Here is a 21,458-nt window from a genome sequence, read left to right as displayed (position 1 = left end):
AGTGTCATTACAGAATCAATCCTATTATCACATATTCTCATCCATCCATCCATCCATCTATCAGAACTTACACAATTGTTGGAGTCTTGTTTCTCACATGTACTCTGACACTCCATCCCTTTCTGATCTTGTTCATAATTAGAGCAGTTGAAGAAGATCATTGGAGACTTGCAGTCTAATATAGAATAAGTAGGAAAATAAATGCACACATCATACCATGGCTTGCACACTTCAGTCTTAAATGTTAATCAGATTAGAAATTTTAACAGGTATTTACTGCTCACCTTGGCTGAAACACTGCAACTGTCCAAGGTTACAGGTGCTGTAAAATAAGCAAACCAGTTATTAGAAGTTACTGTACTTTTACTTTTTTAATGCACATCTAGCCTAAATTAAATATGTGGGACACACCACGCTAAAGACTAATGTATTTTTTTAAATAATTTGAGCTCAAAACTAGCGCAAATATTAGGCTTCCTTTAAATGTAGTTTTACATACATAAAGCCTGACGCACACTGGAAAAAATGCAGCACTTCGCCCCATATCTGTAAAACGATTTCTATTCATTGCTTGGTACACTGTAAAAAATGCAGGGTTCCAAAAAATTGCTTCATGTTGTCACAACACAAATAGATGAAGCTAATTTAAGTAGCTTTAACATAGAAAAGATGTCCGAATGTGTTTCAACTCATTTTAAATAAGACATTTTAGGTAAACATTTTAAAGAGACAACATCTCATCTTCCTCAATTTGTAAATTATCAGATTAAGAAAAAAATTGGCACATAAAAAACAACAGATGGTTCCTTTAGCAGCATGAAAAACAAATGAGTAAAATATAGCTTCAGTAACATTAAATGAAGCTGTTATCACATCAGAATTTTATATGATGAGAGCATTCGTCTGTGAAAAGTTCAGCCGCTAGGCCATTTTGCTTAAATCTGTTAGTCAACCTTAGTCCTGATCAAAACTACTAAATGTAAACTCTTTAATTGCCAAATTTGTTGATGATGTCAATGATTTGGTGAGGAGAAAAAAACACACAACATTACTTATTTTCAGTATAAAAAGTAATCGTCGACTGGATTTTTTTATTTGCTTCTATCACAGTCTTAGACATGTAAAAGATAGTAACAACCGTGTCTGTGATGCATTGTTAGCTTTAGCGCAGCATAAAATTTTTACATTTTTTCTGTAATTTACTGTTTGTGGCTGTTTTTGCCCCATTGACTTCCATTATAACCACATTGAAAAAGTGCATCACTGAAAGATTTTCAAACTGAATTTAGCATCAATAAAACAAGCACTTCACACAGAGGCCACCCATAGTTCTCAACATCAAAAGGCAGGCGGTGCATAAATACAGTCTTTGTTTTTGTTTACTCCATGTAGTTCTGAGAGCTGAGATGCATATTTTGATTTTCTCAGACGCATCAAGGTAAGTGCGCAAAGGTCACTCTCACACACTCATAAACACACATGCACACAGTTTATTTGCTGTATTACTCCATATAACTTCAAATAAAATTTAAAACCTAAGCCTTTTTTTGCACAGGCCTAATCTAAAAAGTTAATAGTGCCAACTGATGATCAACAATAAAAAATACAAACTTGACCTCTTCCCAACAAGAAAAACCAAAACAAATTTAAATTGCATGATTATATGGTGTCATGGCTTTGGAATCAAAAAATGTGGTTATAATTGAAGCCAATGGAGCAAAATGGGGTAAAACATTCCTAACAGCACATAGGAGTTAATCAACTTCTGAGTTCCCCATCATGATTATGTTCAGGATTTTTTTTAAATAGATAAGAATAAGCCACACTTCTAAAGTCAAATAAACAGCGTTTAAAATTAGTAAAACTGGTCAGATTATCCTAAATAAATTCTTATTACACGAATAGTAATTTGTGGCTTTTTTGCATTTAATGTGGATAAATGATCCCTCCTTGTTCTCTGAACTTGAGTACCCCTGATGTAATGTGTCAATAATGTATGCTGAACCATAACATTTACCATTTAACCCCATTTTTGGAGATTGTTTCTAATGGATGTACGACCTTGTCATCAAGATAACAAGGGCACTGGTCAGCAGGCACACATCTGTCCTCTTCATTAAGGAAGGTTCCCTCAGGACAGACGCAGCCATCTACAGGTGTGAAGGACCCTTGGCAGGTGTTTTCTTGTCCACTGAGAGAACGGCAGGTGTTGTCACAACTGGTCACACCATAGGAGTATTTCATATTGTCTGGACAGTTAGTCTCTGTACAGACAGATGTTTCAAACAAAGTTAAACGTGTCCCTTAAAACAATAAAATTAATAAGAATTTCAAGCAATATGAACAACAACAAACTCTCACCACAAGGCTCTGCATCCATCCAGCCTTGGAGAATGATTCCTCTGGCAGCACATGCGTGGGCATAGGTGGAAAGAGCCGCACACATGCACTTCCTGATATCTGCACACTTGCAGGTGTCATAGACGCACCACTGCAGAGAAGGAAACTCAGATTAAATGGAGAAAGGGGCTCTTTGCATTGGTTTATTCTTTCACATTGTGCAAAAACACTCACTTGGTAGTAAATGTCAGGGCAAATTTCTGAATGACATGCAGAAAAGACTCCACTTTGATTTGTAAGGCGGGAACACCAGTCTTTAGCAAGTTTCTCTGTATAAAAAGAATTGCTAGATTTAAAATAATAACACAGACAAACAAAACAATGTCCTCCAGTATACCAAACACTAAACAATCTATCTATCTATCTATCTATCTATCTATCTATCTATCTATCTATCTATCTATCTATCTATCTATCTATCTATCTATCTATATTATAAAACATAAAAATTATACACATATTATTGTTCTAAGCCATAATAGTTTATTAATCATTTCATTAAATGGAAAGTAGACAGAAAGTAAAAGAGCTGCCTAACAGTTAAAAACACAAATAATCAATTAAGTACTAATAATTCGCAATACTAACCTACATATTATTCATTCGGCACTAAACAGTCAAAAACAGGCAAGTAGATACATATGAATGTGGATGTAAGCACATGGATTTTAACATATTTACTGATGGTCAAGGTGATTCAACGTTCCCAGTTGATCCGGTGTTATTTAGCGATTGTTATCTTAGAATTAGCTCATCTGGTGCTATGAATCATATTGACCATTAATTAGTATATTGACATGCATAGCTATATGCTTATCTTTCACTTTTCATTTTTTTTTACTGTTTGGTGGCATATTGTGACTGAATAATAAAAAGATTAATGTATGCTGCATTTAGCAGTTTTTCTTTCTACAAGCTTTACGTTTAAAGAGATAGTAAATTGCTTCAGCTCAGATTAATGCTTCGTTTAATTGTTTACTTTAGTGGAAAGTAGCTGTGTAATAAGCAGTATAATGTACATCTAGCCGGTTATTTACTGGGAATTAAGCCACAGGCTTTTCAGCACTTGCAACTGCCTGAATGTACTATATCTCTTACATATAAAGACCTGTTATTGATACATGCTGTATGAATGTTTCCAAAACTGAGTACCTGTCTCAATGCGCAAGCTACAGGGGTTTTCTGTAAATGTGTCTTTAACATCTGTACAGCTGTACTGTGCTCTGTTTTTTATCCAGTAGTTGACAAAGGTTGTGGATGTGCCCTCTATAATGCCAGATTCTGTTTTAAAGTCGTCTTTTTGGACATCGTTATAGTTTCCACACAGACCTGAAGCAAATCAGATTTAAGAAAATACAACAAATGTATTACGATTGTATCAATGAGATGCATGGTTCTTAAAATAGGATTACAGTGAATCATTAAAAGCAGGATTTGCTGTCTTTCTTTACTCACCAGTCATTTTCCCTTTCTCTTCAGTGCTGGCTATAATATACAACTGCATAATTGGAGCTAGCTGGATTTCCAGACGAATACTGTGTAAATCAGCAATAATGAACGATGAAGAGGGCTGGAAGATGCTCACAGGACCTGGGACAATGAAACAGGTAGTTAGCATATGAACAGAAGAGTTTTGTAATTTTCAGGACATTGTATTTAATTTGGCTTAATCTTATGTTTAACATTGTTTTGGTTTAACATGCTTATGATGAACATGAATCCCCCACCTATGACAGCAGGAAGATTAAATGGGCTGTTTCCATTCAGTGTCACATCACCATTAGAGGAAAAGCTGATCTGTTTGGAAGGAAAACAACAATGTGATGATTCGGACACTATTAGTTAGTTCTTATCTCAAATAATTTCTGCTTATGAAAAAACTGAAGAAAACATTTAAAATAGGAAAATGAAATCTGGAGCTTACAGTGGTTCCCAAGAGGACAAGGGCAACTGAATTTAGACAAATGTCTGTTCGGGACGGATTACACGGTGCCAGATTTCCCACTACAGCAAAATCACTGTTGTTATAGTGCTGGAATTAAAAAAAAGCAATCATAAGCACTTTCAAATTATAAATGATGGTTGGATAGCCTTTATTCTTAACTTGCAAGCAGACTATCAGACTATTAGTGACCTTAGTGAGGATGTAGTCGCAGTTCCCACTGAAGGTGAAGGTTTTTCCATCATAAGTAGTGACGTGAGACCCTCCAACAACAGAGCAGATTCCAGGACAGTCCAGGTATGAGCAGGTCCAGTGTCCAGCATCACATGTACTGGTGCAGAAAGTAAGCAGCGTTAGTTTGGTGAAATTCTGTTAAATGGCTCGTATTTCTGTGCTCGACTCACCATGTTTTACAAGCCTGTGTGTACGAGTCTCCTGAGAAGTAGGTTTTGTTATTGTGTACACATGGGCATTTGTTCACTGGAACACATCCACTCTGACCGATGTCATCCTCGACCATACCTTTACAAAAAACAAGGCAAAGTGGTGAACAAGACTGAGCACAAAAAAGTTGTGATATGAAGCTGTCTTCACTGTCAATGTCACATTCAGCATATTCACTTAAAGACAAGCTATATTTGAAGGATCTTCAGACAAACTAAACCACACTAATAGGAAATGATGATTTATAATTATAATAAATATAATTCATAAAACATGTTTTCAAAGCTACTATCACACAACTTTTCCTCCATTAATTTTAACAGAACAAGAATACAATTTAAACTAACAAATATATTTCATAGATTCATAAAAATATGTTTACATTAAAGAATTCTGCAAATATTTGTACAGAGCTGTAAAACGTTAAGTTTTATTAGTTAACCATTTAAATTAATTTGCATATTATGCTATTCTCATTAAAATGTAATTTAACCAAACCAATCAAACTGAAAAATTGGGGGAACATATACTTTTTTTTTTTTAATTCATAGAGCCATTCTCTTCTTGTGGAAATGTTATAATAATGTAATGAAATCATATAATAATGAATTATAAAACAAAAAATAAACTATAATGATAAACAAATCAGTAAGTCACTTTTCACCTTCAGGGCAGAAGCAGCCGTCCACACAGTGATCGGTACACATCAGATCTGCAGTTGGGGCTGAGCAGGTGCTCTTGCATGGACCACCACACTCCAGGTACAGCAGGTTTAGAGGACACGTCTTTGCTGCTCAAAAAAAAAAACCCCAATTATTACGTTACTTCACGAATATATACATTAAATTTGCACATAAACATAAATTGTTTTTACTTGGTCATCCACAAACTAAAAGTACAAGTCTTTATTATTTAATTAGCTTTTTCTCAGCAAGTTAAAATGTTATCATTTGTGTGGCTGTTTCTACTTAAGTGAATTATAATGTTGTACAGTATAAAGAATTATAATCTCACAGTATTAAAGAATGCTAATGCTAAACTTACAGACAATTATGGAATAAACAAGAAAGAAATATACTCGTTTTATTACGTTTATTTATTTATTTTTTGCTCTTTATATTTATGTATAGTTCTAGTTACAGTATACATAGTTCTATATATTTATGAATGTTGGTATGCTTTTATAATTTTCATTTATTTTATTTACAAATTTTTGTTTTCATTTATTTTCCTTCGGCTTAGTCCCTTATTTATCAGGGGTCAACACTTCTGAATGAACCACCAACTATTCCAGCATATGTTTTACGCAGCGGATGCCCTTCTAGCTGCAAGCCAGTGCTGGGAAACACCCATACACACTCACATTCACACACACTCATACACTACGGCCAATTTAGTACATGCAATTCACCAATTCACCTCTTTGGACTGTGGGGGAAACCAGAGCACCTGGAGGTAACCCACACGAAGACAGGGAGAACATGCAAACTCCACACAGAAATGCCAACTGGCCTGGCCTGGACTGGAATTTGCGACCTTGTTGTAAGGTGCCTCGTCAATTAACTTGAATGGATTAATAGTTTATTTATTAATTGATTTTTTCAGCTTAGTCATTTTATTAATCTGGGGTCGCCACAGCAGAATGAACCGCCAACTTATCCAGCATATGTTTTCCGCAACAGATGCCCTTCCAGCTGCAACCCAGTACTGGGAAACATCCATACACTCTCATTCACTACGGACAATTTTAGCTAACCCAATTCACCTGTACCAAATGTCTTTGGACTTTTGGGGTATACTGGAGCACCCGGAGGAAATCAACATGGGGAGAACATGCAAACTCCACACAGAAATACCAACTGACCCAGCAGAGGCTCGAACCAGCAACCTTCTTGCAGTGAGGCGACATTGCTACCAACTGTGCCACTTAATTGTTTACATTAAGACGAAAATAGACGCTAGTAAAATTATCATTTTAAACTGACTTATGGCTATATAGCCTAGTCACACATGTGCCTGTAAGGATGTTTACATGCCAGGCAAAATAAATATAATGGAAAAAATAACTTAGCCGATATGCTTGTGTCATTTCTGATCCTTTTCTGAGGAAAAATACTCACTCATTTACACAACCGCATACAAATCAGCTAAAGAACATGCATGTAAACACACTCAGAGTATGAATTGTTTATTCTTTTTATTTTATGATACTCACGGCAGAGCTGTTTTGTCCTCCATGTTCCTGGTTGTCCTCCAGCATGTGTGCATTGCTGTGAAATCTCTGTTAGGGTGTTGCACAGACAGTCGTGGTTGCCGTAACATTGACACAGGTCGCTCTCACAGGCTTTTTCAAATGAACTCATGTCCATCACATCATAACAGCCACTAAACCCTGGACTGCTGAGGTACTGCTGGCAAAGGCTTGTCTGGGACATCGAAAAAATGAACATGTCTTAAATTGGCTGCAACTACTGCTTTTGTTGTTGCATTGCACCAAAAAATATGGATGTATTGATTTTATGCAAATAACTGATACACTATATTGTTAATCATTTGATTGATTTATTGATCCATATCAATGTATTGTTACTTCCCAATAGCTGACTTTGAAATCCTGAAATTCAGACATATTTACAAAATCTGTACACATTTAAATTGTCATAATACCTGGTTTTCACATTGACCATTAAGTTGCATTTCGATGTGCCCACAGGATTCAGATGAAGACTCTTTCCATGTAGCCAAGTCATATTCTATAATAAACAAATGTTTGTATATTGTATATTAAAATATCAACAGCTGAATTACTTAAAGAGGTTTCATCAACATGTTTACCATTTTTAAAGGCATCATCAGACTTGTCACCATTGAAGTTTCCACATAGTCCACAGGTCTTTTCTTTGTACTTTTCTGAAAGCTCAATCTGTAAATGAAATAGTGGACAAATCAAGGACTTGTGTAAAACTTGCAACATTTCTGTGTGGCTCATTCATTGTTGCAGAAAGGCTGAATAAAATCCACAATAGCAATCATCACAAATAACCAAAGGGAAACTTCCTGATTCAGTCTGACTTTGGTATTTGGCACTTTGGCTCTTTTGGTACTTAGTAGTCTATGTCTGTCATTGTGCTGTGTTTATCTGACAATTAATGGTGGGTATATTATTCTAAAGACATGCCTGAAGAGGGGGCAGGGAGTGCCAGTTTATTTTCATTCAAAGGCTCTAGTGCAAAACAGCTAAAATTTACTCTGACTGAAAAAAAAAATTTACATTTTCAACGGGGTATTACTGCGATCGCCAGCAATGTTGCCTCTGCTGAAGATCACTTCCTATATTCCTACCAAACTACAACTCCCAGAAGTTACGAAGGTGCAGACAAGGGTAGTTCCAAATGCAGCTTTGAGAATGGTCAGACAGGCAGGAGTCAAAACCCAGTAAATACAGTGCAATAGATAATCCAAAAGCGTATTTCGAAATAAGACAGGCAAAGGTTTAAAACAGGCGGCAAAGCATCAAAAAACACGATAAACAAACCAAACATACCAAAAAGTCAAAATACGGGATAATAAGAAACAAGGAAACCGCTTTGAATCAAATGCAACAGCTAAACAAGACTCAGCAAAGTGTATGGGAAAGTTAGTCCATGTAATCAGTAAAGATGAGCTTCAGCTGTGTGTGTATCAGTGTCTATTGCTGCCAGCTGTGGCAGGAATTGATGAGTGCTAAGACTTCAGGAATACAGGAAGTGTATTCAGATCATTTATTATACCACATGTGTATTCAATGATCTGATAACCTATTTTAACACATTCTGGAGACACAAAAGACTTAATTTAATCGTGACTCAAAGTACAGAAGAACTTGATTTTTTTATGATCTTGAAAGTAAAGAGTAGAAACAAAATGTTTCTAATTGTGTCCTGACAAATATAAACACACAATAAAAAAAACAGGCATCACAGAACAAAATTGTTTCTTTTAAAAATAACTGTATGCAAACATGGGCAACTATTTAATACTTATCATGTACTGTGGAAAATGCGTGAGCACTTATAGATGGTATTTTAAATAAACCTTCTGTGTTTACACAGTAATACAAAACTCTAGACATTTCCACATCCAAACATGTCCTACGGTGAACTTTAACACCTTGAATTTACAGCAGATATCCTTCACAAACAATTAAGAAATGTGACCTCAAGTTGATTGTTATTCACAATACTACTAAATTCTTAAATTTTATTTACATTACTACAGATCATACATTTCGCCATTAGTCTAAATGACATAAGTTGAGTGCAAAAGAAATAAGCATGTTAACTGAAAATATTCAGTTCGTTCAAATATTAAACACCACCGTTACATGTCTTTGCAGACAATGATTTATCGAGTTTTGAATAACTTTTTTCCCAACATGTATATAATTTAGCGGAGTAGAAGTTTCCCAGAATACTTGAACTTGCAGTTTATTAATAAAATTACTGTGTTAGCCCTTTCCAATCCTGTTCTTTTACAGTAAAATTGATCTTTTAAAAGCACTTTTTAATTCACGGTCATGGTTTGGACATGTTACAAGACACTTAGATGACTGAAGGCAGACCTTATTTATCCTAACGTACAATTTTGCATACTAAATACAGTACACTTAACCCAAATTGTTGACTTTACTAGAAAATTGTGTGGAAACCCAATAACTGAAACCACTTAAGTTGTTGAAAGTAACAAGCTAAATGGTTAAATTAACATATGGTTCTATGTCAGGGTTGTCGAACTTAATTCCTTGAGGGCAGCAGCCCTGCATAGTTTAGTTCCAACCCTGCTCCAACACACTTACCTGTAGGTTTCAAACAAGCCTGAAGGACTCAATTAGTTTGATCAGGTGTGTTTGATTAGGGTTGGAACTAAACTGTGCAGGGCTGTGGCCCTCCAGGAATTGAGTTTGACATCCTTGTTCTATGTAGTTCTATGTTAACTAAACTAGAGCTGATAAGTTTCAACTAACCACTTAACACGTTTAAGGCAATAGGTTTCCACACAATTTAATGTCAACTAGTTGTGTTAAGAGTGCATTCAAACATAACAGACAATAATAAACATACCAAAAACGATCTGTCCTTCTCCCAAAAGACAGACACTCCATGTTTGTTGGAAATCTTAACATTTGGGCTCAGCTCAATGGTAATTCCATCCTTATAGGTTGAATCGTACACCCTGTTGGAATAGGAATATAAACCAAGGGAATAGGGAATATAAACCAAGACATTTGCATTTAGTGTAAAATTTAGTTAATAAAATAATAAACACTCACACATCAATATTGCAGATATTTAAAATTATCTGGCATACCTCAAAGCTATGTATTGGCCCCTTAAAATTTATGTTTATCTGATGACAAACAACTTTAGCACTTTCTTTTTTTAACAGTCAATTTTATATGTAACTTTAAAACCATGTTAGAGTAGGAAAAAACAACATTCAACAAAAGAAATCTTTTGATTATAAGAGATTATAAAAAAGACATTTGAATGTAGTCTTAAATTTAAAGTTTAGTTGGAAAAGAATAAACACACTTACACTTGGTCTCCCATGATGATGTCGTTGTTGGTGAGTACAATGACTGTCCCTTCCAGATTTATCGTGATTTTGCCAAACGTGATTGAGTTATTTACAATCTGTCTTTGGATTTCAATGTTGAAATCAGACACGGGACTGTTGCACATCTTTACCAGAACGTAGCTGCACGTGTCTGGCAGTTGAAAGAAATGACCGTCGAATGTCTTGAAGTGGAAATTGCCCCATGTGCTGCAGATCGTGGACTGATGATCTGGATTCGGTACGGCTACACCAAAAGAGAAATCATTTATGAATCTGATCTTTTCTAAAGACTAAAGATGATTATAAAAACTATGAAGGACTGCGTACCTTCAGTTACAATCACATTTGCCATGCCTGGGAACACTGAAAATAAAAAGGCGAGGAGAATTTTATCCATCTACATTCACACATTTTATCATTTGATTTAGGGCTGCACAATATATCGTTTTAGCATCGATATCGCAACGTGATCATTCGCAATGATCACATCGCAAGTATATGCAATGTTGATTCTGGATTATATTTATCATTTCGCATTTGTTTTTTGAGGTTCGTGACTGTGTGAAGATTTTAAAAGCATTCGGGCATGAGAAATTGTACCGTTTGCATCTATGACAAATTAACAACAATTAATTTTATTGAATTGTATATAAAACAAAGGCCATACAGTATTATTTTACATTTGATTATACAATTACTGTATATCTGAATACAGTTCGACTTCTCAGAAAATAATAAAACACAGTGTATTTAATTGGTATCGGTTTCTTTATTAAGATTATCTATGCTTGTCGATTATTTATTATATTGTATCCACTCTGCTAAAAAAAATATCCAAATCAATTTAAATAGATAAATTCTTTCCAAATAGTTATTCAACTCATCTAGTGAAATTGTAAACATATCGCAATATGAAGCACAGAATAAAAAAATATCGCAATGTTAGATTTTTCAAATATCGTGCAGCCCTATTTAAATGAATAATTAAAAATCTAAGTGTTCTCATTTGCTAATTGATTGACTTTTAATTGTCTTAGTATTCATGATTAATTTTGTTTGGTAAAATTAATACAGTAAAACTATGAATATTTTATATTTTTAAAATCACAAGTATCCGCTTTTCCTGGTTTAGATCCTATTTGCCTTGACAAACTCATTTTGTTCACTAGAACTAGAATATTAATTGCTTTAAGTAAAATGAACCTTGAAAGCCATATTTAGGTTAGAAATTAAACTGATTTATTGATCATATTATTTTATACAGTCTTCAAAATGTTTTTTTTTATTACAGACCTCTGGCATATATAAATCTACCTTTTGACATGCATATTGGGCTCTATTTTAACGATCTAAGTCTAAAGTCCATGGTGCAAAAGCATGAAGAGCATGTTCGAATCCACTTTTGCTATTTTAAGGACGGAAAAATACGGTCGCATGGTCTAACAGGGTTGTGCTTGTTCTCTTTTGTTTTTAGCATAACGTGCATTAAACCAATCAGAGTCTCATCTTCTTTTCCCTTTAGGATTCAGTTGCTTCACACCATGACACATTTGCAGTTTACATGGCAGACTTTGTAAGAGGAAACCTGAATGCTTTATTAGAGAGAAAATAGTTAAACAAAGCATCGGCCACGCAAGGATAAAGAACAAACCTTCTCCATTCAGCCCCTTTACTTTTACTCTTTACTCCTTTACTTTCGTGGATAAGGAAACAGTGTTGTTCGCACTGAAGATATCCATTAGCCTACATATTTAATTTTGTTTGTTAAGCGCAAAGATTTGTTTCAAAGCTATTTCTAAATTCTGTTCTAATTTCCAGCAAATTAATAAATGAACAATAATAACGAAGTGTGGTCGAAAACTGAGTAATATCCAAACACGCGTCCTATTCTTATGCCCCATTTGGTGACGCATACATCTACAAAACTTGACAGGTGGACAAATCTAAACTTTTTGTTATAACAAATATAAATATGCATGTAATAAATAATACTATGACTTATAATAACATTATACAAATGCAGATTGTAATGAATAGACTGAAAAAAGCCCCCCGAGATTAAGAGGGCATGAAGGCAGTGGTTTTTATTTTTTTTAAATCAGGGTATGTGCTGGTCTGAGAATAGCAACAAATCGCACTAAACACATCTTGCGCCGGGTGTGTGATAGGGCTCATTATGTTATGCTGATGGCAACAGCTCTATTAGACTCCAAAGCGCAACACAGATTCTACAAAAACTGTGATTCTACAAGGCACTAAATAAAAAAAAACGTTTTTGACTTTTTAAAATTATTTATTTTTTCTGTTATTAAATGATATTATGATATTATTCATTTATTTTAAATGTTATTTTTTACTGATAATTGCAATGATAAATTGTCCCAGAAATGACATTTTAAATGCCATTAATTTCTCTGAAACTACTTTAAAAAATGTATCTGAAAATTCACCTGATTACCATGCATTACATGAAAAACTAAATGAAATATTTACCAGTCGTCTGGTCCGTCACTCGAAGGTTAACCTCATCTCCATAATCAGACATAAAATCTTCAAACATAAAAAGACATACACATTTTTACTATAATATTGCATATTGTAAAATGAGAACAGAAAAGACTGTAATGGGCTTACCTGCTTGTACTGACTGCAGTCCCACCAGCAGTACGACCCATCTCACCATCCACATCTGGGACATCCTGACAATGAAGACCATGTCCATCCTCCGGGGATAATGTGAGGTTACCGTCAGCCTTCATCTTTTTATAGGAAAAATATTGCTTTAGGGAGAGTATCAAGTTTGATTAAAAGGTGGATCCCACCTATGCAATATCAGAGATTGCATCGAACAACAAATTAATGTTAGCTGTCCTCTAGATCAGTTTGAGATTAAACAGTTTTATGCAAATCTTGGGTGTATACTTTTCGATAATAAAATGACATCATTGTTTTCTAGGGAAGTTAAATAAATTAATTATTGCTGTAGTTCAGGAAGGTCACATGCCAAGCTTACATCTGCTGACATTCAACTGTTCATGCCAATCCAGTTCCACCATCTATCACAGACTGGGTGATATTGACTACATTTCATATCTGTTTTTTTTGGGATGAATGGCAATATATGATATACAGTTAGGGGCAAGATTATTAAATATCCTGTGAAATTTTTATTCTTTTTCAAATATTTCTCAAGTGATGATTAACAGAGAATGGATATTTTCAAGATATCTCCTATACTATTATTTAATATAATATATTTGTTATTTATTTATTTTGTTCTTTTGGCAAAAGTCTTATTTTGGCTGAAATAAACACAGTTTTTTAAAAATATTTTAAAACAATTTTTAAGGTCAAAATTACTGGCTCCCTTAAAAATTTTATCTTTTTAATGTTTGACTCAACATAATTCATGTTTTGTCCTTCATAAAAGAAATGGCGATTCTAGACCAAATTTAAAAAATATGTATTAATATCGTTACGTGCCGATGTGTAGTGCAAAGGAGGAAGACAAGGTGAGGATCCAAATGCAGCGTTTAACATATATTTATTAAACAAACCAGAACAAAACTACAACAAACTAGAGAACACACGGCCATCACGGGAGTAACGAAAAAAAAAAACAACGCGAAGGAAACACAAACTGAAATATATAGTCCAGGTAATTAAGTGGAATGCACTGCAGCTGTGTTCGTCTGTATGTGTCTGTGAATGTCCGGACAACAGTCAGCTGGAGCAGGTGTAGATTGGTGCAATGCATACTGTAAGTGGTAGTTTGTGATGTGTGTAGTCCACCAGCGATCTACAGTCCCTAAATTGCTGGTGATTGTTACAAATACATATTAGAAACAATGAAAACACCAAATGCATACATTTTTTTCCAGTATTGGGTTTATTTAGCATTTTTTTTATTTAGCAAAATTGTTTAATTTAGCAAAATTTGATGGTGATTTGCCATTTTTGTCCATAGTCATGCTGTGAGAAATGTGGATATCTAAGAGGCAGGGCATGGGGGTAGTGGAGGGGTTATTTTTATGGCTATTTAAGGAGTCAACTGTGACATAAATGACCATTTAGTTTAAAAAAAAAAAGGGGGGGGGATTTAGGAAGTTTTAGAAGTTTAAATTGTTGGGGTCAAATTGACCCCAGAGGTTAAAAAGTATTACAAGATATGCAAGGTTAACAGGATACATTTTTTTCTCATTGGACACAGAATAAACCACTGAAAGGGTGACTTGCCTAATTAACCTAGTTAAGCCTTTAAATTGCACTTTAAGCTGAATACTAGTGTCTTGAAAAATATCTAGACAAATAGTATGTACTGTCATCATGGCAAAGACCAAAATAAATGAGAAATTAGTTATTTAAACTATTACATTTAGAAAAGTATTGAAAGAGATCTTAACTCTGTGAATTTTTTTTAAGAATTTAAAATTAAGAGTGGTGCTAACAATCCTGACTTAAACTGTATATCTTTGTATTTTTATTAAAACAGAATAAATATTTATTTTCGAACAAAACTTTATGTAAGATCTTAAAATCACATTCATTAAACAGGTTGTAAAAAAAATGCAAAGGCAAGGTTAAACGATTTTTCCCTATTTGAAAATTTATTTCTGCAAATTACTTTAACATTCAATCATTCATTTTCTTTTCAGCTTAGTCCCTTTAATAATCAGGGGTTGCCACAGTGGAATGAAACACCAACTTATCCAGCATGTGTTTTGCGCAGCAGATGGCTTTCCAGCTGCAACCCATCACTGGGAAACACCCATACACACTCATTTACACACATACACTACGGCCAGTTAAGCTTACCCAGTTCACCTATAGCGTATGTCTTTGGACTGTGGGGGAAACCGGAGCACCAGGAAGAAACCCACGCAAACACGGGGACAACATGCAAACCCCACACAGAAATAACAACTGACCAAGCCGAGGCCCGAACCAGCGACCTTCTTGTTGTGAAGCTTCTGCTACCCACTTTAACATATCAACTGTAAAAATAATAATAAATACAAATAAAATATATTAAATAAAACTTAATGCAAACACTGAAATATTAGAACAACTTTATGTATTCATCTAACAAACTAACTTTCATTCTGAGAATTGCATTCATTATTAGTCTTAAAAAATGATCCATCCATTAATATAAAACTTTAAAATGTAAAAAAAAAAATGTAATTCAACACTATATGTAAAAATCAAAACTATTATAAACTGTACAGTAAGCTATAAGCTATATTATTATAAAGTTCAACACAGTTGCCTTGTGGCACAAGAGGACCAGGATTGAAAACACTAGCTTAACATATGTGCGTCCGAAATCACATACTTCCATACTAAATAGTGCTCTAAAAATAGAATGCAAGCCGAGTTGTATGTCTGCATTCACAGAATTGGAAAAACAGTATGCAAAAAGTACACAGATGACGTACTACTTCTGGCGAGATTCTAAAGTGTGCATCCCATGGACGCAAAGTTATCCCATGATGCCACACGAGGGAATTCATGAATGTGAGTGAAGCGACGCAACTGACTTTTGTAGGTCACGTGATGATGACAAATGGCAGAAATAATACTTCCGAGCTCCATTAATACAACCCACATTCATACTGTATAAAACATATTTTTCTAATAATCAAGTAGTAAATTTAAATTCAAATACCTACCGAGTAGTAGACGATTTCAAACGCAATCATAAAACGAGAGGGGCGTGGCAGAGAGCTGTGGGAATGTTCCCGCCTTCACCTTCCCTTAAATTATGCAGTTTTAACTAGGCATAGGACGATAACCGTTTTCAAGGTATACCTTGGTTTGGAAAAGTCAAGGTTTTAAAACAGTCAACATTTTTTTTCAAAAAGTTTTTGTTTTTTACCCAGACATTTAAAAATATATTTAGAGCAGTGATCACAATACTGCAAAACTGTGATATATTTATTCCAAGGTTATCATACCATCAGAATCTTATACCGGCCTATACCTAGTTTTAACTTCTTATTTTTGTCATGTGACGACATGTAGAGAGGAAGTTAAGTTATATATGGAGACTAAAGAGAAAAGGAAGACAGGATTGGGAAAAGTCTGCAAGCCAGGACTTGAACTTGGGACGCCTGAAGCACAATGATGCTATACAGTAAGTCGGTTCACTGCGCACTATTGGAAATGACCATGCCATACGAGACCACCAGTTCTTACTGGATTGGGGCAGGAAGGGCATCCACTGGTAAAACATTTGCCAGAGAAATTGCTGGTTCATTCCGCTGTGTTGACTCTCTCAAAAATATACATCTGATTGTATTCCACAGAAAATCCCTTTTTAAATAATTCAAATTAAATCAAGATGACTGGAACAGCCAGCTGAATCACTGTTGCCTACGCCATACTTTTCTATGCAATTGTTTTTGCACGGTTTGATATGTAGATTTATGTAAAACCCACATCCTGCTTCTTATCTAATGTTCTTTGTTTTTTTCTAGTTTTGCATTGCGTGCAAAGAAACAATTTTAGAAATAATAAATAATGTGTATTTACACAGAAATGTAACTATATCAATATAAAGTGGTCTACTTCCCTTATTGTGTTTGATCAAGATCTTGATACATGATTGTAGCTCCACTGCAGGATACATTAATATAACATCCTGTAACACTAGATACATTATAAATTAGCACAGTTGAGTGATTGATCCATATCTTGTTTATACAGTACACATACAGTAGGCAAATTGTCACAACTGCTAACAATAAATATATTTAATAAATATACTTAAGTAATATAGAGATGTATTACTTAATACAAATACTTAATGTAAACTAGAAGCAAACCTGCAATAATACCATTTGTGACTAAATTGGCCCACTTTTAGTATGCTTTAAAGTCTACAAGTGGACATTTTTCACTTGTAATGCAAGTGAACTCAAGAGTATACTAGTACACATTTGTAAATAAATAGTTTGTGAACTTTGTTCTAAGCTCAGAATTTGGGCATTGAATTTAATGGACACAAGCAGCACGTAGAAACTCCACCAACAATTCCTAGTGGTGCCAGGACTCGAATCTGACTTTAACCACTAGGCCATAAGTGAGTATACTTTCACTAAACCACTTAGTTTTACAATGCTATCATTCTTAGTGGTTTTCTAGTGTTATACTGTGCAGTGCAAGTAGGCATGGGCCAGAATACGATATGATGGTATAATAACCTAGGACAAAAATATCACTGTTTCACAGTACTGTGATTACTGCTCTAAAATATATTCTTTTAAAATGTCTTGGTTAAAAAAAAAAAAAAAAAAAAAAAAAAAAAACTTTTTTCACCTTTGAACACAGTATATTTAATTTTTAGAAACACTTATGATATTTTAGAGCAGTAAACATGTTAGGCTAAATCAGTGGTTCTCAAACTGTGGTATGTGTACCACTAGAGGTACGCGCTCTTCCTTCTAGTGGTCCGCAGAGGAATCCAATATGTCATATGTACATGCAACATACATTTGAAAATGTAAAAAAATGGTTTCTACATGAATAAGATGACATATAACCTGTATTTATGAGGTCCAAGCAACACTTGCAGGTTTTGATGAAGAGGATACTATAGGTAACACTTACATTTAAGTACAGGATTTATTATTATTATTTTTTTTACTTTTTAAGAACAGTAGCCTACCATTTTTAACGAACTTTTAAAAGCACATTTTATTTAAACGTTAACATTTTGTTTGTTCGTTTTTTGTACATATAAGCACAGTACAGTTTCAATGTTCAAACTATTGATAATGTTTAAAGTGGCTGATAATAATAAATATTATTAATAATAGTAGTTAATCTGCCACAATTTTAAACTGTGCAGAGCTGTAGCTGCTTTACTGGGCCTACTACGCTACTGTATTTCAACACTGGTCATAATGGTGGTACTTGGAGGGACAATTTTTTCTGAGGTGGTACTTGATGAAAAAAAGTTTGAGAACCACTGGGCTAAATAATTCAAATCCTTGACTTTTGCGGTCTTCATTAGTTTGTAAAACACAATTTTTTTTTACAATTTAAAAACAACATCTTTGGATATTTTTTCTGCTGGAAATACTGTTGTTCTAAAAAACAAAAACAAATAAATAAGTAAATAATTGTACATATACCTTAGGAACAGTATAGCAGAAAATTTACTATTTTAAAACCTTTACTTTTCCAAACCGCTGTATACCTTGAACACGGTTATCGTCCCGTGCCTAAGTGCAAGTGTTTTATAATTGTACAATTAGACAACTTGCTGGTTTCTAGTGTTATACCACAAGTGTACGTAGCAAAAAAAATCACTATAATGATAGTTTGTTATCCGCTTGTTCAGTCTGACGTCACATTAAGCGGCTTCCGGGTCCAATTGCTATATCAAACTGTATGGGGAGACTCAACAAATGGTAATAATACACCTTTACAAAGCGCTGTAATACTTTCGAAAATCACGATCACAACATATGTCCATGCCTTATATCCGTTGGCCAGAAAGTGATTCATTTTTTATAAATTGGTAAAATTTTGGTATTTGTGATGCAGCAAGTCCAGAGACTGCTGTGTACAACATGATTTTATATAAAATTCACTTTAATGTGTGATAGGACTAAAAAGTGTCCATAAACAAATATTTTCCCAATTCAAATGAGTTGCTGCTTGGAACCGGTGTTACACCAAATTCTGCGACCGTGGTATTCTGTGACTCTGGTAGGCGCTGTTCTCACTGTTTAACTTAAACTCGCTCCCACAGGCGGACTGGACACGCAAAAAGCGTACATACTCTCACGTGAACGCGCTCGGCGCCCGTACACATTATATGAGCGCGTCAATATATTTCATCGTTCTCTGTTTACTATTATTTTTCTTGCCTTTGATACATAGATGTTAAGTTTACATATATTTAACAGCCTATCAAAGAAAGCATTTTACTATAATATGACCAGTACAGCGATAGATTCTATTCACCATAATCGTTTGACACACTGCACAATCTAAAATACAAAACAAACACACACACACACACACACACACACACACACACACACACACAATGAGATGCTGCGACAAGTGCTTCAGTGCTGGAAGTGTGACTTCTTCATAAATGTTAACATTTAACACACAAATACTCAAATAAACACTCAAATATACAATTTACCAATATACTTCGGCAATGAATAGACAATATAAGTCACTGTAATTCTCCACTCAATATACATTACTACAGATCAATAGCATACCTGTTAAACTTCCTGTTTTTTCCCAGGATTCTCCCATATTTTACAGTTCCATCCCGCTATCTTCCCGTAAAGGTATTTTCCCGTATTTCTCCTGCATTTCAGTATTTCTCTGAAGACGTCAATCTTGGTGGTTCATTTTTCAAACACAACTAATTTCATCTTGAATGAGCATAAAAATTAGGAAAGCAGATTTATTCGTTGATCTTTAATCAGAATGTGTAAGTTTGCCAATACAGAGAAGAAATGGCTATGGAGATTTGATAGCTTGATTCTATTTCTTTATAACAGCTATTAATTTTATTAAGCTTAACTATTTGCTAATGTATTTGCTGCTAATGTACATTTTAATTTTTTTTCTGTTGTAAATAATAATAATAAAACATGTCAACTGTTTATTTACAATTTAACAGCTCTAAATTAACATATAGTATTTTTTTAATAAACCTTATTACGGTGGGCATATCACTTATTTTTAAATCCCAATGTTGACAGGTATACAAAAGCAGTTATAAAACTCTTACTGCAGCAATAAACACAGTAACTATTTTAAATTAACATTACTATTATTATATAAATATTGTAACATTTTTATATATTATAATGAAGCTGTACTAACCCACATCACTGTTTCAAACTGTAAACTCACACTAAATAAACGTTATTTTAATCTATATGTATATCATATCTGTTTTATATGTATATAATCACACGCGGCCTGTGTCGCCGCGATCTCCATTAACGGACGTCGGCGGCCTTCACTTGCACGTGCGCGCGGCCGCAAGTCTGCTGCGAGTACGCTGATGCGGTTATTTTATACATTTAAACATACATATACAGCCTGTATACATATTCTGTATACATATACAGAAATGACAAGTGCTTCAGTGCTGGCAGTGTGACTTCTTCATGAATGCGTGCGCCGGCTCACGTATTGCTCACTCACCGCCCCCTAGCGTCACTCGCCAGGACATACAGGTTGAATGATGATGGGCATCTAATATTCAAAAAATTTTTACAAGGTAAAAGGATAAAACAATACTAAGTCAATTCTAAGAGGTTCCAATTTAGCCAACACATGCACTATCTGAAAACGTAGCCCTATAACCGTTTCTGTAGACCACAAATTATCTAGTTAGAGGTACAGATGGCTGTATTTTATTTTTTAAATGAACGACACGGGGCAGTTTGACATCGTTCCTTTTTGCACTTACCAGCTAACCGCTAACCTCCATATGGACGGTTTTCCCACTGCAATCAGTTTGTCCTGTTAGCTCTCCATGTACGACGGCAGACTTGAGACACAGAGATTTGACCAGGCCCGGATTGGCTAATCGGCAGGACCGGGAGAATTCCCGGTGGGCCGGTCCGTTTTTTGGCCGCGAGAGCCGGTGTCCCTAGCTCCAGAATCTGTTGCTCTCAGCAGTCACACTTTTTAAATTAATTAATTAATTTACTTGACCACAGTCTTCTTATTCATTATTTTACCGCAGCTTTGTTCTCTTTATCTATTTACTTGCATCCTCACTGTTGTGGTCCAGTGGTTAGCACGTTAGGTTACGACGCCGCCGTCCGGGGTTTGATCCATTAACGGACGTCGGCGGCCTTCACTTGCACGTGCGCGCGGCCGCAAGTCTGCTGCGAGTACGCTGATGCGGTTATTTTATACATTTAAACATACATATACAGCCCTCAAACACATTATATACACTGTTAAACACATATTAAACATAATATTCGATTCCACATCATACATCTTACCTGAAATACAAAACAAACACACACACACAATGAAATGACAAGTGCTTCAGTGCTGGCAGTGTGACTTCTTC

At 34.8% G+C, this 21,458-nt stretch overlaps 1 protein-coding gene across 2 annotated transcripts in view; it reads right to left on the bottom strand.

Moving 5' to 3' along the window:
* Positions 1–21,458, bottom strand: part of muc5d (mucin 5d) — a 53,989-nt gene extending 32,531 nt beyond the window's left edge. Inside the window, exons 1-21 of one of the 2 annotated variants that reach the window (XM_073942801.1) lie at positions 21,388–21,458; positions 13,016–13,161; positions 12,875–12,931; positions 10,709–10,744; positions 10,361–10,625; positions 9,886–9,997; positions 7,622–7,709; positions 7,454–7,539; positions 7,002–7,212; positions 5,451–5,576; positions 4,747–4,864; positions 4,535–4,673; positions 4,325–4,432; positions 4,128–4,197; positions 3,856–3,990; positions 3,553–3,729; positions 2,575–2,669; positions 2,362–2,491; positions 2,018–2,264; positions 285–322; positions 72–175 (exon numbers count right to left, since the gene is read on the bottom strand). In XM_073942801.1, the coding sequence (XP_073798902.1) occupies positions 72–175; positions 285–322; positions 2,018–2,264; positions 2,362–2,491; positions 2,575–2,669; positions 3,553–3,729; positions 3,856–3,990; positions 4,128–4,197; positions 4,325–4,432; positions 4,535–4,673; positions 4,747–4,864; positions 5,451–5,576; positions 7,002–7,212; positions 7,454–7,539; positions 7,622–7,709; positions 9,886–9,997; positions 10,361–10,625; positions 10,709–10,744; positions 12,875–12,931; positions 13,016–13,103 (2,430 nt within the window). In that variant the 5' untranslated portion in view covers positions 13,104–13,161; positions 21,388–21,458. The remainder of the gene's footprint in view (positions 1–71; positions 176–284; positions 323–2,017; positions 2,265–2,361; positions 2,492–2,574; positions 2,670–3,552; positions 3,730–3,855; positions 3,991–4,127; positions 4,198–4,324; positions 4,433–4,534; positions 4,674–4,746; positions 4,865–5,450; positions 5,577–7,001; positions 7,213–7,453; positions 7,540–7,621; positions 7,710–9,885; positions 9,998–10,360; positions 10,626–10,708; positions 10,745–12,874; positions 12,932–13,015; positions 13,162–21,387) is intronic. The other variant, XM_073942800.1, reaches the window with a different exon arrangement.

Source organism: Danio rerio, chromosome 25, assembly GCF_049306965.1.
Source record: "Danio rerio strain Tuebingen ecotype United States chromosome 25, GRCz12tu, whole genome shotgun sequence".
NCBI classification, from domain to species: domain Eukaryota; kingdom Metazoa; phylum Chordata; class Actinopteri; order Cypriniformes; family Danionidae; genus Danio; species Danio rerio.
The sequence above is the reverse complement of the archived record's forward strand: the minus strand, read 5'-3'. Positions and strand labels throughout refer to the sequence as shown.